Source organism: Mastigoproctus giganteus, chromosome 4 (genome assembly GCF_048544385.1).
Source record: "Mastigoproctus giganteus isolate SK-2022 chromosome 4, ASM4854438v1, whole genome shotgun sequence".
Taxonomy (NCBI): domain Eukaryota; kingdom Metazoa; phylum Arthropoda; class Arachnida; order Uropygi; family Thelyphonidae; genus Mastigoproctus; species Mastigoproctus giganteus.
Window position 1 is genome coordinate 98,266,861 of NC_143578.1, and position 27,969 is coordinate 98,294,829.

Below are 27,969 nucleotides of genomic sequence, written 5' to 3' on the forward strand. Positions count from 1 at the left end.
GTAAATCCAGTTGCTCAGCAGACAGGTTTGTCACTTAGATTCAGTACAAACTGTGGGCAGTCAGTAGTGCGGTCGCCTTGCAGGTGGTAGGAGTTATACATCTCACGAAGCAATCTGTCAAACTTACATTATTTACGAGTGCGACAGAGCTCAGATTCCCGTACTGCTTGGGAACATATGCATGGTTTTGATCAAGGAAGATCACAGAGTCCATACATTGGTATTTACATTGGTCCATACATTGGTATTTACAAGAAGGGTGTACCCTTATGACCCATCATCCCCTGATGCGGTTTTCAGACATACGAACTATCTAAGTTTGTATATGGTCTGCTCTCGCCTCTGGTAGGCAAAACTGCCCATACCATTTCAAACAGTGGGAAATTCTTGGACTATGTTAGAAGACTATCCCATTTCAGATGACCAGGTGATGGCCTCATTTAATGTGGTGTCTCTCTTCACTTCAATCCTGGTCCAACTAGCTATCACATGTGCAAAGGAGCTTCTAGACAATGACCAGACCCTAAGCAGCAGATCTTCTCTAACTTCTGAAGACATTTGCACCACCCTTAAATTGTGCCCGACTGGTGGTGCCATTATGTTTGGCGAGTCCATTTACTGGCAGATACATGGCACAGCCATGGGTTCACCGGTTAGTTCAGTTGTGGCAAACATTGCAAAGGAGGAGCTGGAGGGTCATGCATTTGTGGGTTTGCCAGATCCCATAGTCTTTTGGTGCTGGTGCATGAACGATGTGTTCTGAAAAAAAAAAAAAAAAAAAAAAAAAAAAAAAAGACACTAACAGGCTGAACCCAGCCTGTTAGTGTCCTTTTCAGTTCCACCTCACCCAAAAAATTTTTTCCATGAAGATCTTTTTATATGGCCAAATAGAAAAAATTAGAGGTAGTCAAGTCCAGGCTATATGTAAGATAATGTTCTCAATGTGCAGACTGGCATTATATTATTGTGGAGTAATGGGATTTAGGATGTCCTGTTAGAGCCATCATTTTGTTTTATAGAGTTAAGTTTATCAAGTATTTGGCAATATCTTCCCTTATTTACGTTCTAACCTTTCTCTAAAACATCAACTAAAATTAGGCCTTCTTTGTCCCAAAACAATGTGGTCATAATTTTTTTGTAATAATCTGTCAATTCAAGATTTTTTATTCACTCGAGATGACAATATTCATTCCATAGACTTGTGGAATAATACATTCCACAAGGCTATGGGGTGAATTTAGAATAAGAGCCACAACAGAAGATCCAGGTATCATCAGCTGTTGAGGCATTTAAAAAATCCCCTTGAAAGTTATTGCACTCCTGCAACAAGGTCTTGGCAGATTACTTGCCTAGAGAATTTTATCTCTCTTGTTAACAGCTTGGGTACCCATCTGCAGCACATTTTCCTAGAATCTAATGTGTCTAAATAGATAATACACTTCTCTTTGAACATCCTGGTGTTTGAATATGATGTTATTGTCCTGTCTTTTTAAATCATTTCATTTAAAATCTTAGTGCTTTCATAGATACACACAGACCTTGGCCTTTTGCTCCTTGACTAGTTACAAATGTCAGTGACTCTTCTTTTAAAATGTGCAATGCATTATGCAAATACCACTTACATCAATAGTGTCTTGTTGATATACTTTCCTTAATTTTTCATGAATCCAGACACTGAATTTTCTTCTGATTTGAAAAGGAACTATTGCCAACCACTGGTGGAAAGTGACATCAGTTTGCTTATAACTCATCTGTAATAGACAAACTTTTATTTTAGCATGTTTTATATTTTAATATCTACTAGCTGTACCCATTGCAAAAATTTTGCAATTGGTAGCAGAGTTTTTCTCTAGCTGTCCTAAAGAAACATAGTTTGTGTCTTGTCGTGAGCAGGTAAGCCAGTACGCATCAAATCTCATTCCTATTTTCAGGTCTTCGCATTCGAAAATTATTTGCCCGGGCTAAATCTAATATACACAGTGATCACTGAACGATGACCACCCTTATGAAAAGTGAATGCGACCTGTTGACCACATGAGGTACAGTTAGTCAACCTACGTAGCATAGATAAGGTGTCAGTGGTTCAGTAGGTAGTAAAATTCCGAGCGTGATGGGCAAAAGGAAAGATTTATTGGACTTTGATAAAGGAGAGATTGTGGGAGCTCGACAAGCTGGTGCCTCGATTTCCCAAACGGCTGAACTGGTGGGGTGTTCGAGAGCCGCCATAGTTAAAGTGTACCAGAACTGGCATCAAAATGGTCAAACAATGACACTGCAAAAGCCAGCGAAAGATTGAAGTTAGAGGTGAGCACCGGGTCCGACGACTCGTACAGGCGAACAGGCACAGCACTGTTCAAGAGTTGACTACCCATTACAACATGGGCTAACCCGGAACAATGTCTGGCATGACCATGCGTCGCACACTCATACGTACGGACTATACCAGCAGATGATCCCTACGGCATCCTCTCCTAACCAAGGTTTATCGGCATAAAAGACTTGCCTGGTGCAAAGAGCACACAAGTTGGATGTTAGAAGACTGGAAGGTGTGCTTGATCAGATGAGTCAGGTTATTTACGCCACACTGCGGATGGTTGTGTACAGATTTGCCGTCAACAACATGAGGCTCTCGATCCATCATGCATGGTATCAAAAGTGCAGACCGGTGGAGGCGGTTGTATGGTGTGGGACATGTTTCACTGGCAGAAACTTGGACCCTTGGTGCACGTGGAACGACGTATGACATGTGGGACACTATGGAAAGGCATATTGGGTGTCTGGATACACCAATCGCCTCCATACCTGCATTGCTGACTGCATTACACACAGCTTGGTTGGCCATACCTCCCGAATGCTTCCGACATTTTGTTGAATCAATGCCACGTCGGATAGCTGCTGTACTGAGGGCAAAAGGAGGACCTACGAAGTATTAGGTAGGTGGTCATAATTCAGTGATCACTCAGTGTGTATAATTGGTCGTAAGCCGGGGTTTCATGTTGCCCTGGAAATAAGGAACTTATAGAATTATGGATATCTCCCAAAATCTGAAATGCATGAGGCCCACGATAGGATGGCAGTTTCACATTTGCTCCGAAAGAAACAAAAGGGAAACCATTATTGTATTGCCCGATATATTCAAGAAAATTTTTGGACAATTCATTGTCATCTGTATATAAAGAACTTACGTAAGCAAGCATTTTGGTTGCATTTTTTCTCACATCAGACTACACTGTGGTTCACAAGTCTAGTTAAATCACTTAATATCATTTTAATATAAACAGCAATATTTACATATTTTCCATAGTAAAAACCATACCATTTTTATTATGAAAATATTTTGGGTAAATATTTGTTAGAAGCAATTTTCTTATCAAACAAATATGGCTATATCAACAAGACTATTATGAAAAAGCTATTTTGCATAAAACAAAAAAAATGCTACAATTACGGTAACTTCTCAGAAAAGTGCAATATTGCTACCTGTGCACTAAGACACCTCAATACTTAAATAAATAAATCATAAAATAAAAAATGTAACATGTATCCTCAATAGTGCAAATGCACAATGCCCTGCCCAAGAAAATGCACCCAATAGCCACTAAAGTATGAGAGCCAATTACCTATAAAATAATAAATAACAAGGAACTCATAACCATCACCTTTTCATGGGACACTAGACTACACATTATTATTTATGCTTGTTCTGTTTACTTCATTTTGGTTTTTTTTATTTATTTATTTTTAAATATTAGGGTGGTTTAGTACACAGGTAGCAATACTGCACTTCTCTGGGAAGTTACCCTAATAATGGAAAACAGTTTTTTGTTTTTTCTTCATAATTTTCTAATCAGTTTCTAGTTTATTAAATTATAAAATCAGTTATGTATGGAGAGGACTTTTTACTAAAAAACTTCTTGGATGGCAATGACAGATCTCAATTTATGGCTTATTAGAAGAGAACGTGCTGAAATATGAAAGAGAGGCAAATGAAAAATGAATAATTTTGAAACAGTAAAGAAAATAAAAATGTTCTTTTTAAGGAAAATTTAACTATTTTAAAGTACTCAGTTGATATCAATTTACATCTAAGTGGCCAATTTAGATTTTATTTACAATTTAGGACCTTATAGAAGGTACATAATGATAATTGTGTTTATTCTTTTAAAACTAAACATTAAACTTGACATACATAAGTATATTTTGTTACTGATAATGAAAATTTATTTTGATGCTGTAGTCAAATGATAATTCCTTAAAAGTAAATGTCAATGGGCGCCTCCGTAGCCAGGTGGGCAGGAGTAGCAGTGCGTAGCACACGCTTCTTGATTAGACAGGGGTTCGAGCCCGTAACCACCAAATAAGGAGGATGCGGAAAGGGAATGACTACTGCATATCTCCGGAGCAATATGGCCTTAGTTGTTAATGCTCCTAAAATCCAAATAACAACAAATGTCAATGCTTATTTTGAACTTTTATGTCAGGGGATTTGTCTTTAATTTTCAAAACACTCACTATATTTTAAAAACTAAACATTAAACTTGACTTATACATAAGTATATTTTGTTACTAATATTGTTACTAATTGAAAGTTCATTTTGATGATGTAGTCAAATGATAATTCCTTAGAAGTAAATGTCAATGCTTATTTTGAACTTTTGTATCAGGGGATTTGTCTTTAATTTTCAAAACACTCACTTGAAGAATGACCTAGGATATTTTATTTCATTTCATTTTTATTTTTGATAGCAGATGATGCATAAGCCTTACAGGCTTACATTGATCTGCCATTTTACTATTTTAGCCAAATGCTCAAGTGGAGCCAGGTAGTTTTACAATTTATTTTTCACCCCCAAATCATCTGTAAAATAAGAAAGCAAGTTTGCTTTCTTATTTTGAAAGTTAGGTATTAGTAGGCATTCTGGAAATTAACTTTAAAGAATACCTATTAACCTTGGTTTGAAATGTCTGGTATACCAGTACTGGCAAAACTATGAATATAAGATTAAAATAACAAACGACTCATACAAAATTCATAAATAAAATTATCAAATTATTTTACATGCCTTGCTTATTTTTCCGTACTCTTTTTGCCTGTTGTAGTTCCCCCTTACGGTCAAGAATTTTTTGTTCTGCTTCAGCAATACCATCCTCTGCAAGGAAATTAAGAAATAACTTAGTTTTAAGAAATATAACTTGTATAATTAATATTCATTATTTGGAATTTCTATAAATATCACTGCATATCATATGTAAGAAAGAAGGCACTCTATAATTGTGTGATGAAAATAATTTTATCCTCAGGGATTTTGAGACAAATGTAACCACCAGTTGTAAAAAATACCAAGTGATGTGCAAATGAAGGCACACCACAGGATCAAAATGAATGACTCAAATCATGGTATGAATTAAAAGTGCCAATGATGTCTAAATTAAACACTTTTACACCATACTACACATGAATATTGCAACCAAATGTAAGTAATTCTTCAGAGGTACTAATTGTTACCTGTGACCAAGCGCAATCGAAACAAACAAATTAGAGAAAACTATGGAACTACAAAATAAAAAATAAAATTAACTAGCAAAAGCCAGTAACAGTAGCATGGGATCAATCCAGCAAAGTATGTGATACAATTTTTCTCGCAATAATTCATTCATCTAAATTCAGTTTTTATTTTATAGTTTCACAGTTTTCTCTAATTTGTTTATTTTAATTGCTTCATTGAAAGCAGCAGTTAGCATCTCTCCAGGATCACCCAACACATTTTGCTTTGATAGACAGCCCATAGGCCATTTATTATTTTTTTTGTGTTCTTCAGCCACATCCCTTCATATTTCATGTTCTTCGATATGCTGTTCAATAGTATCCTCTATTCTTATTTACTTTGTTCGTTTAATTACATTTTTCTAAATTTTTAGTTTTGAGCTTCCTTGATTAGTTAAGTACAGTTATAATTTATTTTAATTTTTGTCTTGTTTTTCATTATGAGTTAGTTTGAGTTTATTTTGCATATTTATGCTTAATTTTGTCGACTGGTTCCAATTGAGGGTGAAATTTATATATTTTTTCTTTTAATTTGCAAGAGTTGTTTTCGAATTACAGGGTGTCAACCATATTTAAACACATTCACTGCAATTTGTCTTCACCCTTCACACCACAGTATCTATGATCACTTTGCTGGTAATAAGTGGTCCACAACAGAAACATTCAGGAATTTTTAACTGTAGCAGATTATGATAATCAAGTTGTCACTGTGGTTCACAAAAACTTCCTTCCATGTCCATGTTTACTTATGGGTGGTACATAATAGGGTTTCCTAGCATTGTTTTGGGCAGCAGTTGCACCTTACCCTTATATCCTATTCCCATGCTGCTACACTTCCCTGAGTGAATATTAGCACTCAATAGTTAAAAGCTGATTAATGGCATTTGTGAGACCCCCTAGATGATCAGGCTTTGATGACAGCCATGCTTTGATTCTTCAGATGAAGATTCTTGGTAAATACAACATGGGAAATTGATGAGAATTCTCTGTTAATAGTTAATTTATTGTACCCCAGAAAACCAAATTGTAGTTCACCCCACCTTTTTTAAATTGCATAAAACGATCGCCTTTACTTTGATGTTCTTAGGAAGGACAGAAAAGACAGAATAGGGTGGGGTTGGGTCACATTTCTTATCAAAAGCAGCCTAAATGTGATAAAAGTTTTCCGAAATTCAGAACTTACACATGCCAGTACTGAATCTGTGTTGTGCAAGTTAGTTGGAAGCAAGGTATAACAAGAGTGGGAGTAATCTACAGACTAGAAGATTGTGAAGATTATGGCGAGAGCCTCTACAGGCAAATAGAATGGGCAAGCAAATGTGAATTATGGGTGATTTAATTTGTGCCTAATTGAATGGAGCAGGAAAGTGGTAGGGAAATTCACCATGGGGAAACAATTTTTAAATCAACTAGACAACTGTTATTTATATTAGCATGTTAGAGAAAGTACTAAGGCAAGAATATTCTTGACATGATCATCACCCATTACCAGATGACATCATGGGGCTGACAGTACAGAAATCATTAGCAGAGTGATTATGGAGTTAAGTTGGATGACAAGAAAAGAGGCAGCAGTTGTTAAAGGCAAAGAAATCAAAACAAAAGAAACCTGAAATCAAATGAAATCAAAACCCATCCAAAGGGATGGGTTTTGATTTCAGGAAAGTAGATTATGCTACATGGCCCTATCAACTGGGAGATAGCTCACAGATCATGAATACATATGTACCATTAAGAAAATACAGCAAGAGAAGGATGAATAATGAACTAGCAGTTTATTGGAGTAGAAAAATATGGTGTGGAAAAGTTAGGGCTATAAAAAGTACTGAAGCCTGTAAGAGAAACAAACTGATCTGAAAGAGTATCACAGGAAAAGGTTATAAAGGCAAATAAGAAATCTGCTGGCTAAGATTGCAAAAAAGTGGGGACAAGCAGTTTTTCATATATGTGAATACAAAGAGAAGAACAAATCATATCAATTCCTTGTGTAATGGGTGCATGAAAGTCTTAAATAAACTAGCTGATGTTGCAGATGAATTGAATAGCTACTTTGCATTAATATTTATGGAAGAAAGTCTCTTCATGATGAGGAGAAACCGTGCAAGTGAAAGCACAAAATTAGTGATACTGAAATTTCAGATTACTTTTAGAAAAACTTTCGTGCTTAAAGGTCAGTAAGGCTCCTGGTGTTGATGGCATATACCCTGTAATTCTGAGGGAGGCAGCGAGAGATTCATTTCGATTGGAGAAGTGTCAATGTATTGCCTACATAAAGGTGGTTCTAAGAGTGAAGTGGGTAACGAATGACACCAGTATGACTTCAATGGTAAGAACAATCATGGACTCAATGATCAAGAATGCAGTATGGGATCATTTGGATAAAACCAGAATTCTGAAGGAAACAGCATGGTTTTGTAAAGGGAAAATCATATTTAACTAACCTTGTTAGCTATTTTGATGGAGTCAGAGATGGATGTAAGAAATAATTTGTTTTCTTGGATTTCAGCAAAGCATTAAAGGTTATTGTATAAGATGGAATATGTTGAAATCACAGGGAAAATTCTTAGATGGATCATAGGATAGCTCAAGGGAAGAGGCAAGGGGTTACGATTAATGGTAATTTTTTGGATTGAGCTAATGTAATAACGATAGTAGCTCCGTGCAGGCGAAGTGTCTACGGCTCCAGCTAATAGAGTTGTTTTTCTTAAAGTCTTGCTGTTTTGTTGACTTAAATTAGCATATTAATTTATTTTCTAGAAGTAACTTTATATTCCTAGTTATGATACTTAGTTTATTTTTAACTTATAGATTTTGTAGGTTATTACTTAGTATCGGTAAGGATATCCAATCCATGTGTTGGACAAGATTTTGCAGCTCCAGCAAATGCTAAGTTTTTATTTATATTTAATTATATTTAGCCGTTTTATTGACTTAATTGTTATATTAAATTATTTTCTATAAGTAGCTTATAGTCCTAGCCAAGTTCCTTGGTTTATTTTGAATTTAGACAGCAATTTTGAAAGTTAATACTTAGTGTCCATAGATTAACCATTCGTAACTTGCCGCCATTGTTATACGATACAATGTATATCCCGAACAAGATAGCATAAGGTTTAACGTAAAACTAGATAGCGACACACGTAGCACTGTATTAGAAATCTGTTAGCTTAGTAGAGTATAGTATAGTATTATCAATTAATCAGTAAAATTTATTAATCTTATTAAATTTCATTGTCAGTTAAATTGTACTTAAACAGAATCATGATCAAGACTAGAGCAGTAAAGCAACGCTCACAGATTAGCCAGAGTGCTGTGGCTCAGGAGACGATTCTCCAACACATCACAGTCTAAAAAAATGCACAAAATGTAAAATGTTTGCAGACCTGTCTAGAACACGATGTGATCTAGCCAAGGAGGATGTTTTTGTGTGTGCTAGGTGCAGAGACTGGGAGGAAATTAGGTGCCAACTCAGCATTCTGATGGGTGTCTATGAGAGTTTGAGGTGTAGGGTGGATGCCCTCAAGGAAATTAATAAGAGGGATCCTCAAGCTCTCAGCTGCCTAACTGAATGCCAGAGCTCATTCCTTTGCATCAGGCAATACAGTGACAATCTCCAAGGCAGAATGTGCTGGTCCCACAGGAACTAGTTATTGTTGGTGACTATTGTCAGGGAGACTGGGAATACATTATGCAAAAAGGATAGGTGGAACAGGACCAAAAGTTGATGATGTTGTAGAGCAGCTATCTTTTAAGGGCACAAAAGGTGATATTCTTGTACACGTTGGCACTAATGACCTTAAGAGTAACAGATCTGCAGATTTATTTAACAAATACAGGTCAATGTTGGAAAAATGTCGCGAGCTAGGGTTGAATTTGAAAGTGTCTGCAATTCTGCTCAGACACAATAGGAGGGAGTATATGATAAAGAGCCTTGTTGATCAATTTGGCCCTGGAGAGATTGTGCAAGGCTCACGGGGTAGAATTTTTTTCAGCATGGTCTGTGCTTGCTAACAGGAGGGACTGCTTCTACAGGGATGGGATACACTTAAATATAAGTGAGGCAGTGTTAGGTGGGTCGGAAAACTGCTAGCTTGGAGGGATTCACAGACTAAAAGATTAGCAGTAGCGGCAGGCAGAGGCAAAAGCGATTCTTGCACTGCTTCTATTCTAACGAGCAGCAGCCTAGAGAGCAAGTTGCTGGGGACTTCAAGAGTTGCTGGGAGTCATCATGGAACAAATATATACTATGTTGTTTTAACTAAGAATAAGAACAGGTGCATGTATATTTCCATGTACACCAATGCCAGAACTACAGTAAATAAATTTGATGAATTTAAAGTGCTGATCAAGGCATCAAAGGCAGATATTGTTGGGATATCAGAGACATGGTGTCACACAGTTAAAAGCAGTGCAGAATTGGAATTTGTGGAGTACAATGTGTACAGAAAGAATAGACAGGGTAGGAAGGGAGGAGGGGTTATGCTGTTAGTTAAGAAACACATAAAATCTAACAAAGTGCATCCAGTTGACATGGTGGCTAGTGCAAAGGTGAATGAGTTTGGTGTGACATAAACACTGGAAAAGGAAAAATGAGAGTAGGAGTGTGTTATAGGCCTAATGACTCTGATGAGTACAATGAACAGTCGTGCAGAGAAACAGAGTGGGCCAGTAAATCAGAATGTCTTGTAATGGGGGATTTTAACTTTCCAGATATTGACTGGAACTTGTGGGTTGGTCACTCACACACTAGCAAGACTTTTGTGGATTTACTGGAGGATAGTTTTCTACAGCAACATGTTCAAAGGGCAACCAGAGGGGTTAATACTTGATCTGATTTATCAACAGTGATGATGCATGCATTAGGAATTTGCAGATAAAGGAACCATTAGGTGACAGTGATCACAGTCTACTGATGTGGAATTTACTTAAAGATGTAACTACCATCAAGGGTAAAGGGAAGGGTTTTTGTTTTCGTAAAGGTGACTACAGTGGTCTCAGGCAGTTTTTGAATTCTATACAGTGGAATCAACTGATGATGTTAAAAACAGTGAATTCTAGGCTTTTCATACCAAATAAGAAATAATGTTCAAGATTTAGGCGTAAATGGATGTCAGATGAACTAATGAGGTTCAGTGCAGAGAAGAAAAATGCGTGAGATGCACATAAATTAGCAGGTGACACAGAAGCTTATGGCAGATATAAGCTAGTCTGTAATCAAATCACAATGGAGGTTAGGCAAGCGAAGGCTGATTATGAGAAATCCTTGGCAAAGGATGCAAAGAAAAACAACAAAGACTTCTTTAGTTATGTAAACTCTAGAAGGAAGAGAATGAATCAGATTGGTCCACTTGATGTTTGTGGTTCAATTGTTGATGCTTCTGCTCAGATAGCTGACAAACTGAAGGAGTATTTTGCATCTACATTCACACATGAGGAATTCTGTAAGGAAGGGGAGGATAGAAGTTTACTAAACTCTAGCAGGGAGCTAAATGATTTTGTAATAACGGAGAGCAAAGTGGAGGAAAAATTGTTGAAGTTAAACATAAAAAAGGCACCTGAAGCAGATGGAATCTATCCAGTTATACTGATGGAGGCAGCGAGGAAGTTATGCAAACCCTTTTCTCTTACCAGGAGAGGCTGAAATTCTGTCAGTTGCAGCATCTGGAGACTAGACACCAGGAGTACAATGTCTACAGAAAGGATAGACAGGATAGGAAGGGAGGAGGGATTAGGCTATTAGTTAAGAAATACATAAAATCCAAGGAAGTGAAGCCGGTCAACATCGCTGGACAGTGCAGTGTCGAGTCAGTTTGGTGTGACATAAGCATTGGGAGATCAAAATTGAGAGTAGGAGTGTGCTATAGGCCTAATGACTCTGATGAGTATAATAAGAAACTGTACAGGGAAATAGAGTGGGCCAGTAATTCAGAGAGTCTTATAATGGGGGATTTTAATTTCCCAGATATTGACTGGAATTTGGGGGCTGGTCACTCACACACTAGCAAGGCTTTTATGGATTTATTGGATGATTGTTTTCTACATCAGCATGTTCGGGAGGCAACTAGAGGGAGTAATACTCTTGATTTGATTATCAGTAGTGATTCTTCATACATTAAGAATCTGCAGATAAATGAACCACTAGGAGGCAGTGATGTGCTGAAGTGGGATTTACTCAAAGAGGTAACTACCATTAGGGGTAAAGGGAAGGGTTAATGCTTTCGTAAAGGCGACTACGATAGACTGAGATAGTATTTAAATTCTATACAGTAGGACCAACTGATGATGTTACCAACAGCAAATTCAAAATGGGAAGCATTCAAAGAACTTATCTTGGAAGCTACTAGGCTTTACATACCAACTAAGAAATATTGCTCAAGGTTTAGGCCTAAATGGATGTCAGATGAACTAATGAGACATATGGCAGAGAAGAAAAATGCATGGGATACATAAAAATTAACACGTGACACAGAAGCCTATGATAGATACAAGTTGATCTGTAACCAAGTTACAAAGGAGGTTAGGCAGGCAAAGGCAGATTACGAGATATCTTTGGCAAGGGATGCAAAGAAAAACAGCAAAGAGTTCTTTACTTATGTAAACTCTGGAAGGAAGAGGATGAATCAGATTGGTCCACTTGATATCGATGGGTCAACTCTTGATGATCCTGCTCAGGTAGCTAACAAACTAAATGAATATCTTGCATCGACATTCACACATGAGGAGTCATTCAGCGAGGGGAATGCCAGAGGTGCATTCAACTCTGGCAGTAAGCTAGAGAATCTTGTAATCTCTGGGAGTAAAGTGGAGGAGAAATTGTTGAAGATAAACACAAGAAAGGCACCTGGGGTTGATGGGATCTATCCAGTTATATTAAAGGAGGCAGCAAAGGAAGTAAGCAAACCCTTAGCCATAATTATGAGAGCTTCCTTGCACTCAGGGGAGGTACCCATGGACTGGAGATTTGCAAATGTGACCCCAATTCACAAAGGAGGATCAAAGGCTGACACAAGTAATTATAGACCTGTGAGTTTAACTTCTGTTCCCGGAAAATTAATGGAGGCACTGGTTAAAGAAGCACTGCAGGATCATCTAGACAAGACTTCAGTTATAGCTCGGACACAGAATGGTTTTGTTAAGGGGAAGTCTTGCCTGACCAATTTGATTGGATACTATGTTGCAGTCACAAAAGAACTGGATGCAGGGAATAACTTTGATATTATATACTTGGATCTTAGAAAGGCTCTAGATACTGTTGCACATGGAAGACTGCTGCACAAATTGGAGCAGTGTGGCATTGGAGGCAAATTGCTGCTATGGATAAAGGGGTGGTTGAGGGGGAGAAGACAGAGAGTGGTAATCAATGGACACTGCTCATCGTGGAATAATGTTATTAGTGGAGTCCCTCAGGGTTCAGTATTGGGTCCATTATTGTTTTCTGTATTTATAAATGATATTGATGATGGCATATCAAGCTTAATGTCCAAGTTTGCAGACGATACGAAGGTTGGCAGGGTTGTCAAGGACGCTACTGACACTATGCTGCTGCAACAGGATCTGGAAAGGTTGAGCAGATGGGCTTCGAGGTGGCAAATGAAGTTTAACATTGACAAATGTAAAGTACTACATATGGGAAACAGCAACCCCAGAGCAACGTATCAACTCTGTGGTACTACACTGACAGTGGTAGAGAATGAAAAGGACCTGGGGGTGGTTGTGCAGGCAGATATGAAGTTCTCTGAGCAGTGCAGACGGGCTGCAAGAATAGCTCATGGTGTATTGTCAATGATATATAGGAATTTTTCTATCAAGGATAAGGAGGTGATTATTCCCTTGTATAAGGCAATGGTCAGACCACACCTAGAGTACTGTATACAGGCCTGGAAGCCTCATTTCAAGAAGGATGTAGAGCTGCTGGAACGAGTACAGAGAAGAGCAACAAGAGTAGTGAAATGGAACAAAGGGGTGCTCATACGAAGAAAGGCTTAAGTTTTGCAAATTACAGTCTCTGGAGACTAGGCATCAGTGAGGTGATCTGATAGAGGTGTATAAAGCCTTGAATGCTTTGAGCATGCTCAATGCTGATGGGATTCTTCCTCTTGCTCAGAATAATCACCTGAGAGGGCATAAATTCAAATTGAGGAAAAACAGATGTAGGATAGACGTGCGGAAATTTGCCTTTAGCCAGCGGGTGGTTGGTTGGTGGAACAGACTTCCATCCCTTGTCGTGGAAGTTGATAGCCTAAATAAGTTTAAGGCTCAGCTGGACAGGTATTTCGAACGAACAGAGAAGTGAAGTGGAAGTGGTTATTTTTTTTTTTTTATTTATTTATTTATTTTACTTATTTTTTTTTTGGCTGATGCTGCATAAGCTTGCTTTCTTGCATCAAATGCCTCTACTAATGCTAATGCATGGTGATCTGATTGAGGTGTACAAGGCCGTGAATGGTTTGAGCAGGCTCAATGCTGATAGGATACTTCCACTTGCTGAGATCAAGAAGCTGAGGGGGCATAGATTCAAATTGAGGAAAGAGTTGTAGAATAGATGTGCGGAAGTTTGCCTTTAGCCAGCGGGTAGTTGATTGCTTAAATAAATTTAAGGCTAACTATACAAACAAATGTAGTGACCGGATGGGTGAAATGGGAAGTTTTTTTTTTTTTTTTTTTGTCTGATGCTCTATAAGCTTGAAAAGGTAAGCTAGGGCACATAGCAATGTTTCCAGGCAGCAAAATGCAAGGTCATGAAATAGCAACCCCAAAATAACTTGCACCCTGAGTTGGACAAAACTAAAGACGGAAGAAGAAAGGGATTTGGGAGCTACAATACAGTTGTACAAAGTTCTCCAAGTGATGCAGGTGGCAAGGAAGGTCTGTAGTGTCCTATAGATGATTTATTGAACATTTTCTTCATTTGCTTCTTGCATCATATGCCTCAACTAATGCCAATGCTAAGTGGTGTTTCCAAAGGATCAGTATTAGGACCACTGTTGTTTTTGATTTTCTTAAATGACATCAGTGAAGGTTTGAAAAGGTAAGCTAGGGTACAAGGCAATGTTTCCATGCAGCAAAATGCAAGGTGTCACACTCATGAAATCGCAACCCCAAAATAACTTGTAACCTGAGTTGGACAAAACTAAAGACAGAAGAAGAAAGGGATTTGGGAGCTACAATACAGTTGTACAAAGTTCTCCAAGTGATGCAGGTAGCAAGGAAGGTCTGTAGTGTCCTATAGATGATTTATTGAATTGTAGAGATAGGGATATCATAATCCTACTGTATCCAACTATGGGGATCACACCTAAAAAAAAAAACAGGCATCAAGCTTCTTGAAAGGATCCCAAGACAGGAAACCCACTTGGTGAGATCTGAAAAAGGGCATCAATATGAGGAAAGACTTCATTTATCAAAAGAGTTATTTACCAGAATAAGTTGCTTCCATGGAAGACTGAGGTTGAGACAGTTTGGGTAAATTTAAGTCAGCTGGATAGACACCGAAGTGAGAAGGAATTCAAATAGGTAGTTTATTTTTTTATTATTTATTTATTTATGTATGATTATTTTTTAATTAATTATTATTTTTTTTGACAGGTACAGCAAACACCAAGGCTTCCCACGAAGGCACTCAGATTACACTTGCCAATGATTTTTACTTCCTCTAATATATCAGCTATTTGCAGTTGATTATTTTTATTCATAGATTTCAAAAATAATTCTTAAAATTTCGCATCAGGTCATACAATTTCTAAATATACAGGTTTATGCTTACCCATATCTTACTACAATTTAGGGAATTGGTATGACACTGATACCTTGTATTAACTGCAAATAATAATGTTGCACATGCTCATAGATGGCAGTAATACTGAGGAGGGTTAACACATTAAACTCACGTCTGTGCGAATCCTGCCTCTCTTTCAGTAATGGAAAAGACAGTTGTTAATGCGAGTATGTCTACAGTTTATCTGCATATCTGTTGCATATTGTTTGTTTCTTCTGTGGACACAAACAAACAATAATCCAGACATTTCCTTTAATTCTGCTTAAAATGTTTAAGCAGAAGTAAAGGAAGTGTCTGGATCACCCACATTTTCTGCTAAGTGTGTGGGTGGTTTACAACAAAAAGTCAGAGGAAGAAAATCTACTGTATTACTAAATATGCACATCCTTTGTATTTTGGGTGCACGGTTGATGATCAGGACAAAAACTTGGACTCCGCATATGTGTTGTATTACCTGCACCACAAATCTGAGGATGAGGCTAACTGGGAAAATTAAAAAGTATGCATTTTGCTGTTTTTATGGTGTGGTGAAAACCACATTGATGATTGCTATTTCTGCACGACAAACATATCAGGTGTAGCATCAACTCCACAAGACCAGAAGGTTGATGCCACACTGGATGCAAGCTGTTATCATGGCAAAAGGCAGTCCAATACAATAATAGGTACATGGTTATTATGTTTTGTCCTGCAAGTGTATATGATTTGTTTGTTTGTTGTTTGGTTTTTAGGAGCATTAGCAACTAAGGCCATATTGCTCCGGGGATATGCGGTGGTCATTCCCTGACCTTTCTGCATCCTCCGTAGTTTGTAGTCACGGGCTCGAACCCGGTCTAACCAAGAAGCACGTGCTACACACTGCTGCTCCTGCCCATCTGGCTATGGAGGCGCCTGCATATGATTTATCTCGGTAGATGCAAAACTCGAGGACAGTTATGATAACATATCAGAGATTCGTGATTTGTATATTTAGTAAAGCCATAAAAAAATGCCTTCAAAAAGCAATGGCTTTCATATGAAGCTGACTAAACCAAAAATATTTCTATTCTGTATATCCATCACAATGCCCTTTCATTTCTCCAATCAGTGCATGGCAACAAATATATCCATTACTTCAGCTAAAATAGTATATGGATAGCTTAGAGAAGCCAAATATAAAATTTCACGAAATCCATCCATTGGGAGTTATGTGCAGACAGACGGTGCACATGATGAAGACACATGGTGGTGGGACAGTTTGACCTGAGCTATTCATTTTGATTAGATATTTGTATGCTTGAAAACCATTCAAGTAACAGAGGAATCTTTGTGGATTTGATGCCACACTGGGTGCAAGCAGTTATCATGACAAAAGGCAGCTCAACATGCTAATAGGTAGGTGGTCATAATGTTTTGGCTCAGTGTATATGGCTGTATTTTGAAGATGTACATAAAATACAAGTGTATATACTTGTTTTCATGAATTATGACTTTAAATATTTATATAATCATATTCTATAATTTTCACCAATCATATTCAGAATTTTCACCAATTTTTTTTCAGGTCCTTTCCACCTTTAGTCCAGTAAAAGGTATTAGTGAGGTTCTATTGTATTTAAGAATAGGAACTGTACCATGCTTGAAGTTTCAGCTATTATACAGTAATTTATTTATAACATAGGAAAATTTTGAAAGGATAACTATGTTTATATTGCCATATTTTAAAAATTTATTTTAAAGTAAATTAAGTGAAATAATGTTCAACAATGCTTTCTTACATTCAAGTGTTTACTTAAATTTATGTTGAAAAAAATTCTCTGGGGAAATCTTAAATGGAGAAATTTCATTATTTACTTTCATTTACTGTAATAAAATTTCTTTTTTAACATTTTTAATGGGTGATCCAGATGACAATTTGCATCTGGCAAGCACTGGTATTGACAAAACCAGCATAACCCTGAAATAGCAGCAATGTTAACTAGAACCTGAACACAACTCATGCAACTTCAACACAATATTAAGTGAGGTGATGTTAATCAGAGCCTTACCTCTATTTAATGCTCAAAGATATTAATATTAATCCCACTGAAATGTTTCATACCTATTTTGTGATACAATTCCTCATAATTCTTCATCTCAGCTTGATTCACAGTGAGGACATGTTTAGATTTTGCCATAGAAAATTCACATTGACCTAAAGTAATTAAAAGCCTCTCATATCCAAGAGTTCTGAAAGAAAATATAAATCTTTTTAAAATCTAATAGGATTTTTCTGTTTACTTAAATTTTTCTTAATGATTAATAATTGATTAATAAAATGAATAAAACCCCAGAGAGATTTTTATTTGAGAGTTAAATTATTAACTCTCAAATAAAACAATCAACTGACCGAATTGCAATCCCCTCTACCTTCTATTAAGTAAAAACCATTGCCAAAATTGTCCAAATATCACATACTTATACTTTTTTACAAAAATTTATACTGAAAACCTGGGCATACATCACACATGAGGATTTGCTCTTGAGCATCAGCACATATAAGGAAACCAACATGCCAAGCAAGAAATAAGTTTGGCATTGCATTCCCATGTTTCAATTCTCGTGTTGTGGCTGCAGCTAATAGCAGAGCTGATTTAATTTTACATTTCAGATATTCACTATACCAACAAACTGAAAATACTGATCAAACTTTACTCTTATTTTCTTTTTTTGAAGTTACTGTCCTGGAATCATAGTTTTAATGCTAAATCATAGGTTCGTCAATAGGGGCTAGCGCCTCTCAATATATGCCATCAATAGCAACATGAGCTATCTGTTTCTGCTAGTTACATGCCGGCATCACCATATTCATATATACTAAATATAGTGTACATAATAGCTCTAAGATTAAATTTAAGTAGCTAAATGAGCTAATGCAACCAAAATAAATATGAAACTCGTAATTAAAATTAGAACGGCAGACTGGCAAAATATGACTGCTAGCCGTATGGTTTTTACTTAATAGAAGGTAGAGGGGATTGCAATTCGGTCAGTTGATTGTTTTATTTGAGAGTTAATAATTTAACTCTCAAATAAAAATCTCTCTGGGGTTTTATTCATTTTATTAATCAATTATTAATCACATCAAGAATTTTTAATTATCCCATCTAAATTCTCATGAGAGCTGCATAAAAAAAGTTCACTGTATATGAACAACACATGCACTGATAATTTAAAACTATTTAAGGATTTATGAGGAATTAAATCATTACCTTTCTTCGTCTGATTCTTCCTTTGCTGTACACCACTTTATAAACATTTTGAGAAACATATTCAACCTTCTATCATCTCCCATACCATCTCCATCCATAAGTAATTTACGACGACTAATTTCATCTTAAAAAAACAACAACAACAAAAAAAATACATACAAATAGAAATAGAAATAAATAAAAACATATACAACATACGCATACTAAAACCAGGTTTACTAATTCATGAATAAGTATTTTCCTGAACTCTCAAGTATACTGGGTGTCTTGTCTCAGAAGGAATCTTGCCCAACAAAACAAAAAAAATTTGGACTCAAGCTGGATGTAGGAATAATTTTTACATTGTTTATTCCAATTTCAGCAAAGAATTTGACTTTGATTTGAGATGTACTGTATAGTAGAATTATGTTGGAATCTGGGAAAATCATTAGATGGATCACAGGATGGATGCAGGGTAGGGGTTGTGATTAATAGTTATCCATCAGATTGGGCTAGTATTAGAGTTGGATGCTTAAGAATTGATGCTGGAATTGCTGTTTGATTTTCTTAAATGACACTGACAAAACGATAGAGGAAGTGATGTTAAAATTTGATTAAGATATCAAATCAGGTGAGTAGCCAATGAACAATGCCAAGCAGCACTCCTTCAGAATGACTTCGATAGGCTTCAGGGATGGTCGGTGGCAGCTATATTTTAATTCTGAAAAATGCAAGGTTTCACAGTTGGGAAATAATTCCAAAATAACATATATTAGGCAGAGTTATATTTGGAATAAGTCCCTTATTATTAATTTTTTTTGTTTGTTTTTGCTATTTCTATGTTAATTATTTTTTTTTCTTTATAGATAATATTTGAAGATATGTTCTTGAAATGGCAACAACAATAAAAACTGCTTATTTAAAGTGTCTTTTGCTACTTTTCTTGCCAGGACTACATTTTCCTCTGCTTGATAGTTTTCTTTTAAAAGTACAAGAGGTGGTTCAAAAAAGATTTGTATTCACCCAGAAGCAGTTGTTATTTTTTTGTGCTCGATGTCTTGAAATCTCTTATAACCACACAAAATTTTGGTTTTGATCAGTTCATTTTTTTTTCTTCGCAGCACCGAATGAAGTGTCACAACAGACCAGAGGTCGGCAACCTTTTTTGAGTGAAGAGCCATTTTTGATCTAATTAAAAAAAAAAAAAAAAAAATCCAAGGAGCCGCATCTCAGCTCAAGCTGGGAGGGGGGGGGGGGATTTTTTAAGAAATGGAATAGAGTGGGACATGTTTTATTAAAATATATATATATATATATATATATATATATATATTTTTTTTTTTTTTTTAAACATTATTTATTAATGCTTGTGATGTGCAGGCAAACCAAACTGAGTCTTTGCACCTTGCACTGAAACTAATGCTATATTCCCATTGCCCCCAAAAAGGCAAAGGCACAACCAAGTGTTCACAAAGTAGTGATGCAGTCAGTTTTTGGGATCAGCATGGTGTAATACGAACAGATTACCTTAAAAAAGGTGGCTACACAGTAATGGCAAAGTATTATTCAAACCACCTCATACAACTACTTGCTGCTACAAAAAAAAAAAAAAAATAGGGAAAGTTGTCAAAAGGTGTTTGCCTGCTCATGAGGTATGCCCATTAGCATTAGTAGTGGTATATGATGCAAGAAAGCAAGTTTATATAGCATCAGCCAAAAAAAAAAAAAAAAAAAGGATAAACCCACATCCCATTCACCTCTTCATCTGCTCCAAAAAGTTTGTTTGTCCAGTCCTTCCTTGAATTTATTTAAACTATCAATTTCCACAATGACAGATGGGACTTTGTTCCAGCAATCAACCACCCAGTGTCAAAAGGCAAATTACTGCACATCTATTCTATAACATCTTTCCTCAGTTTTAATTTTTGTCCCTTCAGGCTACTAATCTGGGCAAAAGGAAGAATCCCATCAGCATTGATACTTGCTCAAACCATTCAAGGACTTACACACCTCAATCAGATCAGATCAGCTCATAAGTGCCTAGTCTCCAGATGCTGCAATTTGCAGAACTTACTTTTGTTGGTTAGAGCATCCCTTTGTTCCTCTCACCAATCTCACTGCCCTTCTTAAAGCGTAAGAAAAAGGTGTAACCATAACCTACAAAGGGCCCTAACCGACTCAATATCTAGCTAAGTCATACTAATTCCAATATTAACAAAATAAACAATCAATATAACAATCAGTACTACCATAATGTCGTTACTGAATAAGGCCTACATTGAAAGGCACGTCAATAGGGGCTAGCGCCTCTCAATATATGCCATCAATAACAACACGAGCTATCTGTTTCTGCTAGTTACATGCCAGCCTCACCATATTTGTATATACTAAATATACTAAATATAGTATACACAATAGCTTTAAGATTAAATTTAAGTTTAAATTAAATTTAATTTATAGTATTATGGTACTATTGCTATAATTGTTGTCTATTCCTATCACCTATTTTTTGGGATTATGCCCTCACTATTCTTTCCTCCTGTCCTTTTTGCTACAGAAACAGAAATACTCATGTAAATATTCCATTAATTTTGATTAATGGAATATTGCATTACGGCTAGCAGTCATATTTTGCCAGTCTGCCGTTCTAATTTTAATTACGAGTTTCATATTTATTTTGGTTGCATTAGCTCATTTAGCTACTTAAATTTAATCTTAGAGCTATTATGTACACTATATTTAGTATATATGAATATGGTGATGCCGGCATGTAACTAGCAGAAACAGATAGCTCATGTTGCTATTGATGGCATATATTGAGAGGCGCTAGCCCCTATTGACGTGACTTTCAATGTAGGCCTTATTCAGTAACGACATTATGGTAATTTTGATTTTTATGTTTGTTATTTGGTTTTTAGGAGCATTAGCAACTAAGGCCATATTGCTCCGGAGATATGCCATGGTCATTCTCTGACCTTTCTGCATCCTCCGTATTTGGTGGTCACGGGCTCGAACCCCGGTCTAATCAAGAAGCGTGTTCTACGAACTGCTGCTCCTGTCCACCTGGCTACGGAGGCACCATTAATTTTTATATTGATTGTTTATTTTGTTAATATTGGAATTTAGTATGACTTAGCTAGATATTGAGACGGTTAGGGCCCTTTGTAGGTTATCGTTACACCTTTTTCTTAAGCTTTATAGTTTAAAATAAAAATAAATATCTCGTATTTTCACAGGCTTATGTAATGTTCAATCATTTCTGATGGCATTAATTTGTCCTGTCCTGAATATATCTGTAGTTTAAATGAGCTAAAATTATCTAAATAATTTGCATATTAGTGTTAATTCTGCTTTTATATATATATATATATCCATATATATCCAATATTTTAAATTAAATAAATAAAATAAAACATAAGCCAGTAATATAAATATAATTAATTATTTATTTACTTTATTATAATTTAACTTATGTTAATATTTAATATAATTTAATGATAGTACACACACACACACACACACACACACACACACACACATATACATACAGGGTGTCTCAAAAATACACGGCATAACTTCAGTAATAAATTCTTTATATATGTAGCCAATAAAAGTATTTTATATCAACATAGTTCCGGAAATGCTTGGTTCCCGAGTTATTAACCGGAATGTCTTATCTCCCGCAGGTGATTTCCTTCATCACAAGGTACTGGTGGTTTTCCATTCCAACCATGTACTCAAATCAGGAGCAAGCGGATATGTGTTTTATGTACGGTTTGGCGGACAGCAATGCTCTGGAGGCTCGTCGTTTGTACCACGAAAGGTTCCCAGAATGAAGATGTTCAGACAGGAAAATGTTTGAAGGTATCCATTGCCCCCTTTGTGAACATGGGACCTTTATACCTCGTGCTGCCGACAGACAATGACCAAGATCTACGACTCCTGAAGTAGAGGAGGAGATTTTGAATGTTGTGCATGCCATTCCTGGAATCAGCACACGCAGAATAGCAATGCAACTGGCTGTTCAACGTTCGACTATTTGGAGAGTGTTGTGAGAACACCAACTGTATCCTTACCATCTGCAACGGGTACAGGCCTTGTCACCAGCAGATTACCCTGCGCGAGTAATGTTCTGTTAGTGGTTCTTGCAACAGTGTGGCACAACTCCTCACTTTCCTGCCTTAGTGATATTCATAGATGAAGCACAGTTCACACGAGACGGAATCCAAAACTTTCACAATCAGCACGTATGGGCTGAGGAAAACCCACATGGAATTCTTCCATCACATCACCAACAGTGGTTCAGCCTCAACATCTGGGCGGGTGTTAAGGTGATAAGTTATTTGGGCCCCATGTACTTCCAAACAAACTCGCAGGGCAGGCATACAGAAACTTTCTGGAAAACAACATGCCTGATTTCTTGGACGACACACCACTGATCATTCGTCAACAAGCACACTTCATGCATGATGGTGCTCCCGCACATTTCAGCTACCTAGCTCGCAATTACCTGAATCGAAGGTTTCCTGGTCAGTGGATAGGTAGAGGTGGACCAACTGCCTGGCCTCCACTCTCAACTGATTTAAACCCACTAGATTTCTTCTTGTGGGGCCATTTAAAGTCATTGGTGTATTCCACTCCGGTAGCTGATGTGGAAACTTTCCACAATCGAGTTGTGGCAGGTAGTGAGACAATACTAAACATGCCAGGAATATGGCATCATCTTCACGAGTCCATGAGACGTCGATGTGTGGCCCGTATTCAGGCAGAAGGTGGACATTTTGAACAATTACTATAAGGTGATGTGAACAGTTAAGTGTCATAGACAGACCTTCAAAACTCGGAAACCAAGCATTTCCGGAACTATGTTGATATAAAATATTTTTATTTACATACGAGGAACTCATTCCTGAAGTTATACCGTGTATTTTTGAGACACCTTGTGTGTGTGTGTGTGTGTGTGTGTGTGTGTGTGTGTGTGTGTGTGTGTGTGTGTCCCTTATACAAGGGGATAATCACCTGCTTATTCTTGCTAACAAAATTCGTGTTTATCATTGACAATATCCCATGAGCTGCTCTGGTAGCCTGTCTGTACTGCTCTGAAAACTTCATATCAAATGGCACAATTACCTCCAGATCCATTTCATTCTCCACTAGCCTGAGTGTAGTACCACACAGTTGGTACATTACTCTGAGGTTACTGCTGCCCATATGCAATACTTTGCATTTGTCAATGTTAAACAACAGTTGGCACCTCTCAGCTCATCTGCCCAACTTTTCTAGATCCAGTGCAGCCACATACCATCACTACTGTCATTAACAACCCGACCAACCTTTGTATCATTTGCAAACTTTGTTATTAAGCCTGTTATACCTTCATCAATATCCCTGATAAATATAGAAAACAATGGTCCCAACACTGAACTCTGGGGAACTCCAATAATAACACTAGTCCAAGACAAGCAGTATCCAATGATTACCACTCTCTGCCTTCTTTCACTCAACCATCCTTTTATCCCTAGCAGCAACTTTCCTTTAATGCCATACTGCTCCAATTTGTACAGCAGCCTTCTATGTGCAACAGTATCAAAAGCTTTCCTGACATCCAAGTATATGATATCAAAATTATATTTTTCATTCAGTTCCTTTTTGACCACATCGTAGTATGTAATCAAACTGGTAAGGCAAGATTTTCCTTTAACAAACCTATGCTGTATCTGAACTATAGCTGCAGTCTTGTCTAGGTCAGTGGTCTCCAAAGTTGGGTGCACGAGATGATACACAATAAATTAATATTTATTAATTACGAAAACTTTACTTTTTCGAAACATAATTGAAAATAAAAATTATAACTAAATGCTTTCTTAATACTTCAATATGCAGCTTCGTTTGATTGCACAGCTTTATTTGTTCATGCCGTCGGTTTCGCCCATGTCCAAGGTATACAGCAATAATGAAAAATATTCAAGCACACCGTTCCCGCTAAAAAGTGCTGTTGATTTATACTTTGTACTTTAATTTCAATTTCGTTTTGTATTTTTGCATCGAATTAGAGTGTGATCTTTTCAAATTATATGTGATTCTAGATACATTATATTACATTTACTACACTTGTTACATTAATGATTTCATATCATTTTGTACTTGAACTTCAATGTAATTTTGTTTTTTATTTTTTTTATTTGTGATCTTTTAAAATTATATGTGATTTTAGATCACATATAATTTTATGTAAATGATTTATAAATAAAAAAATATTACACTTATATATTTAATTTTTTATTCCAGGGTGCATGCTAGTCCTTTTAAGTAAAATAAGGGTGTGTAACCAAAAACATTTGGAGACCACTGGTCTAGATGATCCTGCATTGCTTCTTTAACCAATGACTCCATTACTTTTCCTGGAACACAGTTAACAGAACACACTTTGATCCCCATTTGTGAATTGGGAATACATTTGCACATCTCCAGTCCATGGGGACCTCCCCTGAATCCAAGGATGCTCTCATAATTATGCCTAAGGGTTTGCTTACTTCCTTTGCTGCCTCCTTTAACATAACTGGATAGATCCCATCTACCCCAGGTGCCTTTCTTATGTTTAACTTCAACAATTTCTCCTCCACTTCCCTTTCAGTAATGATAAAGTCATTCAGCTCCTTATTAGAGTTGGACAAACCTCTGGCTTACACTTCACTACAAAATTCCTTATATGTGAATGCAGATGCAAAATACTCATTCCGTTTGTCAGCTACTTGGGCAGGATCATCAACAGTTGGACCATTGATATTAAGTAGACCAATATGATTCATCCCCTTCCTTCTAAAGTTTAAGTAAGTAAAGAAGTCTTTGCTGTTTTTCTTTGCTTTGTTGTTTGTTTGTTATTTGGTTTTTAGGAGCATTAGCAACTAAGGCCATATTGCTCCAGGGATATGCGGTGATCATTCCCTTGACCTTTCCGCATCCTCCATATTTGGTGGTCACGGGCTCGAACCTCAGTCTAATCAAGAAGCGTGTGCTACGCACTGCTGCTCCTACCCACCTGGCTACGGAGGCACTGTTTTTCTTTGCATCCTTTGCCAAAGATTTCTTGTAATATGCCTTCACCTGCCTAACCTCCTTTGTGACTTGATTGCAGAGTAGTTTATATCTACCACAGGCTTCTGCATCGCCTGATAATTTATATGCATCCCATGCATTTTTCTTCTCTGCCACAAGTCTCATTAGTTCATCTGACATCCATTTAGGCCTAAATCTTAACCAGTATTTCTTAACTGGTACGAAAAGCCTAATAGTTTCCAAGATTACTTCCTTGAATGCTTCTCATTTAGAATTTGCTATTCGTAACTTCATCAGTTGGTCCCACAGTATAGAATTTAAAAATCGTCTGAGACCACCATAGTCACCTTTATGAAAGCAGAAACCCTTCCCTTTACACATGATGGTAGTTACATCTTTAAGTAAATCCCATATCAATACACTATGATAAATGCCACCTAGTGGTTCTTTTATCTGCAGATTCTTAATGCATGAATAATCACTGCTAATAATCAGATCATGTATATTACTCCCTCTGTTTGGTATGACAATGTTTGTCATACAGGGCCTCAGCCATGTACAAAAATCTCTGCTAGTGTTTTAAGTGACATCCAAGGCATTTGGCATCACTTTTATCATTTTTTTGCCTGTAAACCAAGCATGAAAACCCCAATGAAAAACACAGGGATATCAACATGTAAACTGGGTTAGGGAGGACAGGTACTTGAGGCCAGATGATTGTTTGTTTGTTATTAGGTTTTTAGGAGCATTAGCAACTAAGGCCATATTGCTCCGGGAATATGCGGTGGTCATTCCCTTGACATTTCCGCATCCTCAGTATTTGGTGGTGACGGGCTCAAACCCTGGTCTAATCAAGAAGTGTGTGCTACGCACTGCTGCTCCTTCCCACGGCCCAGATGAATGGATATAGGTAGTTTGGAGCAAGGAGACACTTATTTCCATATTTTGGCAGAGTATGAAATATGTGTCAATGACCTAATGAAGCCTTGTTACTGGAACAGCCAACTGCAATATTAAACATCCAGTGCATGGCAAGATGGTGCTGAATGACATGAAATGGCTGAAAAAAGATGTAAATATGCTCATGTGACTAAGTAATAGTCTAGTAGTCTCGACCTAAATAACTGATTGAAAATTTGCGACCAAGACTAAAAGTTACTACCAGCAATAACAGGAAACGGATTAAGGCGATCAATTCAGGATCAGTTCAGGGTCATCACACCTGAAGAATAACGACACACGGTAGATTCTACCGTGTGTCGTTGTAAACGCATTCAGTACCCAACTGTACTGAATGCGTTTTAAAACGGCTCAATCATTCAGACAAATTTCTTCCCAACAACATAAAGTTTTACACTTAACTACTGACTTTAGAGATTCTGCGATTATATTTTTTTTAATAAACGTATACTATATTTTTGTCTTGTTTTCTAAGCTGGTGGTCTTGACTGGCTTATTAAGTTTTGATTCCTATGTTTCTTCGGCGTCTGCAATAATTTCTCCATATATCTTAATTAATGCTAACCTCTAATGGACTTTGCAATTTTTTTTTTAAAAGTTCATTTAAAAAACTATTTCTGAATTTGCAACTAATACATTTTAACTTCAAAATAAAATAAGCCAGTTAAATTCAAAATGAGAGTAATGATCATTTAATGTGTGTAAACATTAATTATAAGTGAAATTTACAAATTCCCTTTTAGAAAATATCGTAAATTAAGTACACTAGTGTACATACCGTCATTTATCTGAGACTGATTTCCCTGCTGGCTCGCGGTTGCCATTCAAAATGTCAGTTAATGCACATATACAAGCATATATACATATAAAATGAAATTTGTTAGCAAACTAACAGAAACTGCTATCTCAATTTCACATCACGATGAGCTACACAATAATAAATAGAAAGCATGCAATACACAAAATAAAAACAGCAAATAAGACGGCTTCATAAATACATCACAAACTTTCATATAAACAGTGCCCTCTAAAACAACTAGCTAATAAAAAACACATAAAATGAAAAAAAATGCGTATATAAATTCAATGTCACGTGGAGGGTACACAAAATAATAATATTAAAATATACAGTTTCATTTATAAAACGCTTATAATTGATATTATAAGTTTTTATAAATTTTACCTGTATATATACAGAGCGTCTCAAAAAAATGTATACACACTTTTACAGCTCACAAATAAATAAATATTTTTTCTTTACCAATTAAAAATGTATACACACTTTTACAGCTCACAAATAAATAAATATTTTTTCTTTACCAATTAAAAATGTATACACACTTTTGCAGGCCACAAATAAATAATATTTTTTTCTTTTTCAGCTGCAACCAATTAAAAATTATGGCTGAAACGAGACTAAACTT

General features: G+C 36.6%; 1 protein-coding gene across 1 annotated transcript in view; it reads right to left on the bottom strand.

Annotated features, from left to right (window-relative positions):
- Positions 1-27,537, bottom strand: part of thoc7 (THO complex subunit 7) — a 51,845-nt gene extending 24,308 nt beyond the window's left edge. Inside the window, exons 1-4 of the mRNA XM_090371694.1 lie at positions 27,324-27,537; positions 18,551-18,674; positions 17,401-17,528; positions 5,064-5,150 (exon numbers count right to left, since the gene is read on the bottom strand). Coding sequence (XP_090227820.1) covers positions 5,064-5,150; positions 17,401-17,528; positions 18,551-18,674; positions 27,324-27,369 — 385 coding nt within the window. The 5' untranslated portion in view covers positions 27,370-27,537. The remainder of the gene's footprint in view (positions 1-5,063; positions 5,151-17,400; positions 17,529-18,550; positions 18,675-27,323) is intronic.
- Between the last annotated feature and the right edge of the window lie 432 nt (positions 27,538-27,969).